General features: G+C 32.5%; 2 protein-coding genes across 2 annotated transcripts in view; one reads left to right on the forward strand and one right to left on the reverse strand.

Moving 5' to 3' along the window:
* LOC142353612 (sodium/calcium exchanger 3-like) overlaps positions 1 to 12,006 on the reverse strand; it is a 155,416-nt gene that overhangs the window by 21,113 nt on the left and 122,297 nt on the right. Inside the window, exon 13 of the mRNA XM_075405898.1 lies at positions 11,251 to 11,410. Coding sequence (XP_075262013.1) covers positions 11,251 to 11,410 — 160 coding nt within the window. The remainder of the gene's footprint in view (positions 1 to 11,250; positions 11,411 to 12,006) is intronic.
* LOC142353126 (uncharacterized) lies at positions 6,307 to 9,163 on the forward strand. Its single transcript, XM_075405336.1, has 2 exons — positions 6,307 to 6,640; positions 9,021 to 9,163. The coding sequence occupies exons 1-2, from the start codon at positions 6,307 to 6,309 to the stop codon at positions 9,161 to 9,163; spliced, it is 477 nt and encodes a 158-aa protein (XP_075261451.1).

A 12,006-nucleotide genomic window follows, 5' to 3' on the forward strand; every position in this document is an offset into this window, starting at 1 on the left:
TCCGACTAGTTATTTTAAACACAGCGCGTTCTCTTTGCTTAATTGCTAAAATTTAGTAGATCAAATGCGATAAAATTGTTGAACAGATATTAAATTTCAGGCAAAACAATAGCCAATAAAAAATGAGGTCATAGATAATTGAGTTTTTCAGCAGTGTTCCGTTTTGTGAAACAAAAACCCTCATGGTTTTCCAGGCCACATTGTTCAGTATATAATGTGAAGTTGTTTTCCATCGCATTTATGTTGGAATCAATAAATTCAATAAAATTCATTATTTTTTACTCTTTAGGTAATTTTAAGTAAAAGATTATAAAAACAAAAAGCCGTTCTTTTCTTTGAAGGAGAGCACATAATTGTAAAAGAACGATGTGTAAAGAAAAGATAAAAGTTTAAAAAAATTGTGGATTTAATATCTCTTTTAAAGATATAATCGAAATTATGAATGGTGTTTATCTCGAAATATGAAAAAGTCATTAATTATAAACTACCGGAAAAGGGGTATTTATTAGATAAACATTAGATGTTCCACCTTATGTGGGACATAAGCTCAGAAATACATGTATAGTTCGTTAAAATTGTTATCATTTCATTTTTGTTTTTTTTTTCTGAAAGCTTTTCTGAAAGATAACATTACTCTTCTCAATCAAATAGTTTTAATTTCGTTGTTCTTGATAATAACTTAACGAAGTAACTGTCGGGTTTCCTCAGATACATTTTTCCTCAGAATATTAGCCTAGATCATGAATGATTTGAATGAAAAAAAATACCATACAAAGAGAAAGCTAGCTACTCAAATAATACACAAAACAATTATAGGGGATATTCTCACAAATAAAATTTATATTGTACAGGTTTTATATGACACAAAAAATTATGTATATAAATATATGATTCCAGCGTATTATAGAAGATTGCAACAAAAACGTTGACCATGCTTAATAACGAAACACTCCAATTTACCAAATAGTTTGAGGATAAATTGTTGTGCAAAAATTAAACCCCAACGAAAGCCTTGGTCATTTGCTAGTGAAAAACAAAAAATCATTTCGTTAAAAATGTGTGCTTGCGTTTTGGACGAGCGTGTCTGTTCTATAACTCATATCCTTTGAAAACGCCCATTAATCTATTCAAACTCTTTTAACAATAGGCCTTACATAATGTATGAACAACTTCTTTGTTCAGACAGCTGAGGATTAGAGGTTGCTCAATTGCGCAAACGCCTTGATAAAGAATTACCAATAAATAATTAAGGACAGAGATACCTGAGCTACACATCAAAGTGCCCGTTTATGAACAAAACTGTGGAACTCAAATTGTTTTGCTGAGAAAATCAATTGCAGAATTGAACTCCTTTCATAGGAGACAGAACTTGTCGACGTCAAATCTTTTTCCTTCAAGTTCTTTTAAAATCTCGCAAAAGCTTGCGAGATAACCATACTGCTAGCCAGATGTTGCAAGATAACCAATTATCTCGCAAAAGTGCAAATTATACAAAATTTGCTTCTGCTCATTATTGAATATCATTTAGAAACCATAAAACAGTTATAAATAATACGAAAAAAGGACAAATATTAGAGTATAACAAAAAGTCTGATGGAATATCGTCACAAGTCGCAACACCGAATCAATTATTGGTAAAAAAAAGTTGGAATCAAAAAGCTATCTTTCAATATGCGAACCAAATTGATAGAACAGAAAAAACTACAAAACGGTACACATGGAGAAAATTGAGAATTTAAAAACCAAAAAATTTTGGTGCAGAAAACTTCCTACAAAATACGATGTGCTGCTTTCACGCAATTATTTAGAGACAGCCCATTAACTTTTTTTCTAAAGAATGGGTGACTCGTTCAACGCCAGCCAGAGACATTCCAACCGACAATTAACAATTGCAAACAAAGAAAACCATGAAAAAATTACGAAACCTTTTCTTTTTACTAAATGACATAGAATGCACTGCATTCTTTGGAATGTCACTTCTGAGAATTGATACGTATCAAATAGTTCTCCATTAAAAACCGAGCAAACAGATTCATGCGCTAAGCTCAACACTAGAAGAAATTAGCAAGTGTTTTTTTTTAATATAATAGGACAAAAGTTAAACCAAATTTAATCCAAATCATTCCAGTCTCTTCGAGAAACACAATTCAAAATAAATATCTGTAAAATAATAGGATCACCGAACACACAAAAACATCCAAACTCAGTCAGAGAAAGCTCCCAAATTCAATGCAAAAATAAGAATTTTGCGAAAACGGCTTAAAAAGAGTTCAACAGAGCAAAGTCAGAAACGTAGCTCATAATTTGAGAAAAAAAAACCGGTTGAGAAAATAAGATTTAATATTAAAAACGTGATCAAAAATTATTGCTCGTTCAACGACATTTCGTCAACTTTTTATTCATACTTTTCTTGCTTAGAACACTGCATAACCAAAAATTACCCTCTCTTTCGCTCTCTTTTTGATTTTTGTCCTACATTAACCTAAACACTTGTTTTCACTTGCGGCATTTGACTTTGCATCCTCTGAAGAGAGAAGTCAACAATTAAAAACATAATTGACTAACGATGGACGAATTGGTCTCGAACGACTAGTGGGAATGTTTCAAACCACTATAACCACAAATAAAATTTTAGTGAAAAAAACACTCCAATTCTAGCTCACTTTCCATTGGACTGTTAGTAGTGAACTGTCGCCACTTGAGTTCAACTGCTGAGATATGTAGATGCGAGCCGAGTTTAAATCACGCAAACAAAAAAGTCAAGGGCGTAAAAGTCTCTCCAAAAGTCAAAAGAATTAAGCCAAATTTTTGCATAAAAAGAATCACCAACACGTTTACAATAGCTGCTTCAACCTTCTTTCGAGAGCAATTATGAAAATATATCACCACAGCTCTTCTTCGAGACGTGAAAAATAAGACTGCTATAATAGCCGGTTCAGAAAATGAGGTCGGCTTTTTTATTATGAATAAAATAGTGTATAGACATGAGAGTATAAATGAGTTTCAAATGACAGTAAATAAACGTAGAGAAATGAAATTAATTTTAATGAAAAATAAAAGCCATAAAAATTTTCTGGTTTTTGATTTCACAATTCAGAGGTTTTCAAGAACATATAACCGAAATTTTTCATTGCGTTTATCCGGAAAAATAAGAAAAACAAGATCATCTAGTTAAAGAAATTCTATATGAGGTAATGTTTTCAGCTCTGCTGGCAAAAATTAAGTTGTACAAATTAAAAGCAAAGTTTTCTGTGTGTTTTTGTTTTGATTAATCTCGTTAATTAAAGGCAAATTTATTTGGGAAATATTTAATTGTAAAATAAGAGATGTTCATTTAATAAAGAGCAATTAGAGCTCAGCTCAACCGGAACAAATTTTCAAGCTAGGTCTTCTTGTAATGTTTTCAAAGTTAACTATTGTTCTCAGACTTTTGTCGGATATCTCAATATATAACCATTTGGTCTTGCTTGGAAATTATAAAAAGCAAATTTTGAGCAAATAGTTTTTTAAGCTTTTTTCAGCTTCCAAAGACTTTTTACACGAAATATTTACAAAAATTGATTTTGTTAATTTCATTTTTGCTCAATAGTATCTTCTTTCAAATTTTTTCCTGGTTGCCATTAAAAAAGTCAAGAATTGCTCAATTTCGCTAACTACATTTTACATAATCAATTTTCACATTCCAAATATGACAGTCGGAAAACACCTGATAGAACTAACGAAATTTTGATGTTGACAAAATCTTGGATTTTCTATAATGTACACGTGAAATTTTATTTGCTCACAAATTATCTTGATGCCATTGCGTAATTTTTATTAAGGCATAACATTTTTACCTTCTACTTAAGCTGCTAAGAAGACCATTTGTAATTGAAATTAGCCTTTCTGGTATCAACATAATTAAAAACTTTTTGTACTCTATTGAAAATCCAAGTTTCGCAAGGCATTTTTTATTTAGTTTGTAGAATAACTGCGACTAGCATAAAGTTTGCACTCCCGAAACACATTGCAAACTAATTTATTCGAATTCGATTCCTTAACTTCTGTCGTTATTTATAAGTAAAGAAAAACGTCTAAGAACTCAATTATTAAACCGTCTGATGTTTCGACAAAGTTAAGCTGAAAATGGCAGCTCCATTTCTGAAATAAATTTTGTTCTGAAAGTTCATTTAGTTCTTGACGTTTTCTGGCATATTAACTCTTTTCTTAATTTCCAACTTTGTCATTTCATTGTTTCCCAGTCCTTAAGTTTTATACAAATCAAAAATTTATCAATTTTAATTCATAGCTTACCTATTTGCCCAACTATGAGACTTGTAATGGCCTCAAAACTAGCCATGATATTGGTTATTGGGTTTTCCTTATTCATAACTATCCTCTTTGATGTACTGTCCGTAGTCGAGCGATCATCGACAACTCAGAGCCAAGTCTCATTTGAAGATTGTTACAAATACGATGATGAGATCCTCTTTGTGTTGATGCTATCAGTGAATGCGTTTCCTGTTAATTTCGAACCGTTCTGCGGTTGTAAAATTCTGCAATTCAGGATTGTTTTTTCCGTTTCCGCATTTGACTTTTAGCGAGCGTTTTATTTGGAGAGCGAGTTATTAATTAATTGTTCTTTCTGTGCAAATAATAAAGGTGATTTGATTGTCAAGCGTTACTTAAGGGCTAGTTTACTGAGGGACTTACAATGACCAAAGAATTTTATGTAATCCCCAGTCGATTTCGATTGGTTATCTTGCAAGATTCTGGCAGAATCTTGCAAGTTAACCATTCGTTCTGCCAGAATCTTAAAAGATAACCCTTTTTGATAAGCGTCGGGTTTTGTCCAGTTCATCTATTTTTACAACTCGAATAGAACTATCGGAGGTGTATCTTGTCTCTCGTGCCTCTATTTAAGGAAAATTTTACAATGTTTTGATTTTTTCAACGATTAGACCCCTTCTCTTGCAGATCTTGCAAGATAACCATTTTTCTGCCAGAATCTTGCAAGATGACCGTTTTTTGCAAGATTCTGCCCGATAGTTATATAGACAGATAGTTATATTCAAGTATTAATTTGTGCATGAAAATGGTAAAAAAAAATGATTCAACTACATCAAAAAGTCTTTTCACGGTGAAAAAAAAACCGTTTAAATAACCTAGAGAAATGTTTTCATTTTTTCCAACCTGATCACGGCAACATTGTAAGACAGCGCTGAATCATAGTAATCCAATTCTACATTTCTACTCTGTCCTGTACTCTGATCATGTCAAATTGTAGACTTTTCCTGACAAAACTCAGAACAAAAAGAATTGAACGTATTTAAAATCCAACATTTATCAAATTAGTCAGAAAATTTTGGTTCACATGTCAAAATTTTTTTGTAAATGCGCAAAAAAAGTTTTCATTGCTTTATTGCTGCATTAATCTCCGTTATTTATGACAATAACTTATTTTAATGACAATTTACTACACTTTAGTTTTACCACGACTAATGTAAAGTGCACACCTGCTCTCGTAACGAGTTAAGATTGTGGTTAATGGTGCCAAAGAGGTGGTGCACACCACGTGACGAAATGGTGTGAAATTACGCCTGCTGGCGCCCAAAATGGTTTCGGCGGGTAATTTTTTATAATGTTAAAAACATATTTTCATTTTTTTAAGATAGTGAATGCTAGCGTCATGCTGAAAGTGAATCGTTTGGAATTTCAAAATTATCTTTAAAAAAATCAAAACTTTTCATGAATTTTGTATGAGAATAATGGCACAGTTTATTTTCAGAAACTGATGTTGAACTGCACATAATGAATCAGCAAGATACCCTTAAGGTACACTGATACAGTATTTACTATTGGGATATAATGATTCAGTACTGAAATCCTATGATACTGTGCTTCTGGCATGTACAAATATTATTTTCTTTTAAAAAATTGGAGAAACAATTTTGAACCAAGGTTTTGATGAATTCAACAATCCAAACTTTTTACCTATCATGCAAATTTAATCAAAATTCCCAAAATTACGGCGGGTAGTTCAAAACTTTAAAAAATATAGCACGAGGATGGAAAATTATTCAAGAATTTAGCCAGACATTTTTGCTGTACGCATTTTTTTTTTCAAGATCACGCCAAATTCTGACTATTTTTTAGGGAAGATTTTTAAAACTACGGAAACGGAGAAACCAAAATGTTCAAAAAAAAATTAGCAACAAATCCTTCTCTCAAGAATGTAATGTTGGCTATCTCAAACGACCATTTGACCCCTATTCTCTTTTACTCCCTAGAAGAGGCGAACAAATTTGGACTGGTGGCTATTATGAAATGCCGAAACATAGCTACAAAAACAACCTGCTAATGAAAATTACTTGCAATTACGAAAATGCTACATCGCGGCCTGTATTTTCAGGAGTTGCAGTCGCAATCTCGTTTCTTGATACTTTGAAGTATTTACAGAACCCGGAAGATCGGTTTATCAGTGATTTCTACGATACCTACATGGCTAGTCACCCCTTGGTCCTACTTGAAAGCGGAAGTCGAAATCTGATGCTGATGAGAAAGAAAATTGTTCAGAATGTCGGAGAAGAGATATCGGTTTTGAACACATTTTTGGAATCCAGATTGAGCCGAGCGCCATCGCCTTCCAAAAATTATACAGGTAAATTTCCCAATTTTTCTCTTTGTGTTTTAAGAAATAAACTTTTCCTAAATTTTTGTGGATTGACAATTGTTTAATTACTGTCAAGAACCAATAAAATGTTATCAGTTACGCACTGTATATTTGTCAGCTGCCAGCTTCTTCCACGCTTATCTCTGAGTATGATTGTGTAATTTTCCTATGTATTAGTTGCTAAGCTATCCTCCATTTCTTTCGCCAACGCGTTTGAAAAAAAAGTGTCACAAGATCAGAAAATTCCCCTAATAAAAAGACAACAGTGAAAAATCCAAAAAAAGATTAGAACAGTCAAACTTCCGAACAATTGTGAAATGTATTTAAAAAACCTATCGGCTGTTGTCGAATAGTAATCAAACGTCCATTTTTACGCCATTTTTTTAAGCAATGTAACTGAACCAATCGACGTTTAACCCTAGGCTGAAAGAATTGTTGGCAACCTTTTGTGTAAAGTGCCATCAAAGTTTAAAAAAAGCAAAATAAAAAAAGCAACGACAAAAGAACCTCATCTTTAACATCACAAGAAACTATTTTCAATCAATGCACACTTGCACAGCAACTTTCAAAACGTTCTTAGTGAGATTTTCTTCAGAGAACTAAAAACGATACAATTTTTATTTGAAAACAAAGTGCCATTGATCAAAAAATACTATTTTTGTTGCCGAGTAAAAGGAAGTAGAATAAATTAGCAAACCCAAAGTGACCCAACAAAAGAGCAACAACATCTCTAAGCATACGTAAAATGTATTAGCAAACTAAATTAAAAAATGATTTTTAGATAAAATATTGTAAATATTTATCGCGGACGAAATGCTCTAAAAAAACTGGAGTCATGTTGGTTTTGGTTATAATTGACTTAAACATAGTAAGGCAAAGATAACAACAGGGGTGAAAAATGGCTTTCAGACTCATACATCAAACAATAAAAATCTGTCTTCTCAAGCTTGCCTTGGCAGCTTTGCCGGATCATACAAAAACAGCTTTGCTCTAAAAAGGCGTTTGGGGGACTTAATTCCCCCAGTCGCTGAGAATCCATTTCGCTTCTTTTAACGAAAATATCATATCACTCGAGTGAGAAAAAGTTAGTCTAAACAAAAACTGACTTTACCCTTTTCGCAATAAAAACAAACATGCTTACGATACATGTAGTAATATTCGTTTGAAAGATATTATAAAACTTTTTAAAACATAAAATACTCTAGAAATAATTGTTTTCAAGCGTTTTTTTCACAAAATTGTAACCAAAAATGGAAATAAAATGAAAATATTTAGTTAATTATGCCTTTCAATTGCTCTCCAGTAAAGTTTTAGCAAAGATATTAGTACTGCGGTCTTTTGAAATGCGATGTTTTTGCTATGTCAATTTTTTGGCGTACGCTTATAACTTTTCGTCTTCAAAAATGGTAAAAACAGGTTGTACCCAAAGGAGATTTAGTCTTTGAGCATTGAGCACATCTTTTACAGCTCTACTAGTCTCAGACTATATAAATATACAGAGCAATGCTTTTTTGGTGGTATTGAACACCTCGTCAACAACCCCCTGGAAACCTTGTTCAGTTATGTTCCAAGCAACTGTTAATTTTTCATTTTCAAAAATTAGAAGAAAATCTATTTAATGAAAACACTATTACTTGCCCGGCTTAACGAAATAAACAATAAGCTATCACTTTGGGCGTGTTTCTCTCATACAACTGACAGAAGTTTGGAATTCTCAAAAATTTTTACATATCGGGGGCGGTTGGGTCGGTCTTTAGGATGAGAGTGGCAAAAGAAGTATTATATCAATAAGGAGCTGCAAATTCAAGTTATCGCATGTTAAAACAGGCATCCATTGAGATATGAAAAAATTGAAATCAATTAAGTCACTTGATGTACTTTTTAGCCATTTTGTAGAAAATTGCCACCATATCAGATCAACTGCTTATAGTCTGAAAGCACAATCAATTTAGATTTAAAAATTAAGAACGTAAAATTCACTCGGAAAGTCAAAATTTGCAAGCAATATTTTGCATAAAAGAGACATAAGGCAACAGTTCAAACTTGTTTTCAGAGCACTAAGATGTATCGATTTGTAACCAATTGGTAGTTTTTCTCTACAAATGACTCATCTTCATCATCGTTACTTACTTTTTTGAAAACAAATTGTTTCGTATATATATATATATATATATATATATATAATGTTTTGTTGAATTTTGCCTATTCTTGAATTGCTCCTTCTCACTTATAACTTGCTCCAGTAAATTTTTCTCTGATTTCAATAAAAGGAATTTCTGAAAATTGGTGAAAATTACTTGAAGAAAAATTATCAAACTCTAAGTAAATGAATTATTTAATTTGCAAAATTAACAGCACATTTTTTCAGAAATAGTTCTGGCATGGGATCATACAACGTGTGTGCAATCTAAAGAGGTGAAACTGATAGAAGCTATTGATGGATTGAAACTTTCAGTCACAGCTTTACTGGCTGGGGAACGATTGTATGCGTTTGCAAGGAGAACAATTTGAGCAGAAAGTTTTTTTTTCAATTGTTGCTAATATTGTAAAAGTGATCTATGAGTGTCACTTCCTTAATAAAGTTGCTAATATTTCTGATGTACTTAATTAAGAGCCAAATTTAATCAAGCTTTCGCACGAAGAATATTTTCAAACTTTAGTTATATTGTTTAAGTTTTGCATATATTGTCGATTTAGACAGTTGATTTTTTTTATTTGTACAATTTTTGTCTAAAAAATCTTCTTCATTAGCGGAATATTTCTTCGACATTTCGTTCCCCGGGTCGAGGTTTTGTCGAAAAACTAATGTAAGAACTGTGAGGAAGAGCGGTGAGAAAAAATATTTTTCATCGCAATAGACCCGCATCTTTAGCTATGAATGCAATGAAAGCGGTGAAATTTTGTAACATTTTTGGTTTTTAGCGGGAAATTTTTCTTCATCTCCGGAAATCACCGGAAATTCTTGCAAAAAAGAAATTGCTGTACACGGGTTCGATACTCTCACCTCACGCAACTTTGATTCCACTTCGCCATCACCCATTTTCTTCTTTCATAATTCTTCTAAATTAAAATCAGATTCAAAAAACCTTATGCAAAACAAATGCGTTGAAATTTTGTGAGATTTTGCGGTTTTTAGCGGATAATTTCTTATCACTGTTTAAACAAGTAATTCACAGCTGTCAACCGGAAGCGGTGAGAACAGAAATTTCACAGCTAATTACCACGAATCTGAACAAAATTTTTCGAAAAAAAGCCTACAGTGACTTTTAGCAGAAAGTTGACGTGAGATGTGTGGTTTTTAGGGATAAATTTTTTTCTCAACCTTCACCGATGAAAATTTAAATTTTTTCTAAGGAAATTACTCCAAAACTACTCAATGTTTTAGACTTTGCGTACATTGGGGATCTCTGACTATGATTTTGAATTGAGTTGGGTAACTCCTTGTATCAGTTAAAATACACTATTTTTTGAAAAATTTTGTTTGCTTTTATGCAACTGGAAACGGATGAGAATCTAACTTTTCAAAAAAACCTGCATGAAATTTTTCTGAGTTTGAGTTTATTTGTGTTCTTATCTCATTTTGTGCAGAGGCTGTAACGAAATACCTTTTTTATGAATTCTACACACTGTTTTACTCAAACACAGTGAAAAATTTAAGGTCTTCAATCTGTCTGCTGGTTGATACAAAAATATTTAACAGCTAGGAGGCTAATGTCAACTCTCATATAAAGTTCTGACCCGGCCTATCCACAATTTTGGCTTGATTGTCTACCAAATGAGCAAGAGACAGAGAACATTCAATTTATAATAAAAAATTGCTTCCAGCTCAATCACTTAAAAATAAATAATTTCACTAAAAAAAATAAATAATTTCGCATTAATGGGCCAATTTGAGCTGAATTATTTTGTTTCAATTTATTATGTCTTAATTTTATTTGACACAATTTAATTTTGATTTAATTGTCTGCCAATATAGGAAGAGATAGAAAGTACGTCCGAACAAAAATGGCAAGCTAAGACTAGTATGCAATAATTATAAACAAAGCGCCGTTTTTCTTAAAAAACGACCACTACTGCGGCTATATGTGCAAGAAATTAACTGACTTTTTTCAAAAATTGGTGGAATTTTTTTAACACTTTCAACGCATTCTCCTCAAATATAACAAAGCATTCTCCTCAAATTAGTTTTATTTAAAATTCGCCTCAAAAGAAACTTGTGCTCTTTTAGCAGTGAAATTTTTTGTGTTGTGCTGTTTTCAGTGGTGAATTTTTTTTCGCCGCTATCAGTGCATTCACTGTTATTCTTACATCTTTTTTACAGCATTTTTGCGATAAAAATATTTGGTAAATTTAGTGATCAATGTTTGTACGGTTTGCAATTCTTAGCGGTGATTTTTTTTCACCAAATTCGCCGCATCAACACCAAAATTTCAACTCGTCTTTACATCATATTCCCCACTGGAGAAACTATCCTATCTATACAAAATGCTCCCCCAACCCTCCGACTTTTACAACGTAGGGGGAGAAATTTATGGAGGAAACTCCACCCGGGAAACAATGGCGTGTAACCAAGGCACGCATAATAATAAACCTCTTACCTTTCCATCGCTTGACGACGAGAGTGACCTCCTGTTGTGCCTCCTCGACCTCTACCTGTTCATACTGGAATGCAAATATTCCCCTATGGTCTTCATCTAACACAACCACCCTCGCCTCATCATCAGTCATCATACATGGCAACATTTCAGAGGCTTCCGGCTGCAAACAAACCACAAATATACTGATCCAAATTAAAAGCTGGGCAGACTCCATAATTTTTTTCATTTTGAGCAAATAGGCTCAAATTTTTAAGCGAAATCTACTTTATAAAGTGAAATCTATTTAATTTATTAATACATGGGTTACTAGTTTGTTCCCCTGAAGTGAAATGTTGTCTCGTGGCGAAATTTAAGTAACCTGCTCTAGCTGATTCTGAGTGTCTGAGTGACTTACTGAAGGCATTTTTTTATTTTGGGTAATCGTTTAAGCATTCAAACAAAAAATTTAAAAAATGATGGTAATTTCATTATGCGAAAAGGGCTATTGCATGAAAATTAAAACATTATTCTATGATTGACGCGTCTTACATAATTCCGAACGGATCTGTGTGAAAATTTTTTCATATAGTAAAGAACAATTTTTTTTAAATTTTATTGAAACAAGGCGGCTCGTTAATGTGCGTTTGCACGTGATGTTCAGACCCGAGCTCATCTACCTTTTTGATTAAATTGTCAACCAAATGAAGAGATAACAAAAACAGATGTTTCAGTTTAGAACAATTGTTACACAACCTATCTACTAATTGAATTTCATAA

The sequence above is a fragment of the Convolutriloba macropyga genome, chromosome 14, assembly GCF_964194025.1.
Source record: "Convolutriloba macropyga chromosome 14, txConMacr16.3, whole genome shotgun sequence".
NCBI lineage: Eukaryota > Metazoa > Xenacoelomorpha > Acoela > Convolutidae > Convolutriloba > Convolutriloba macropyga.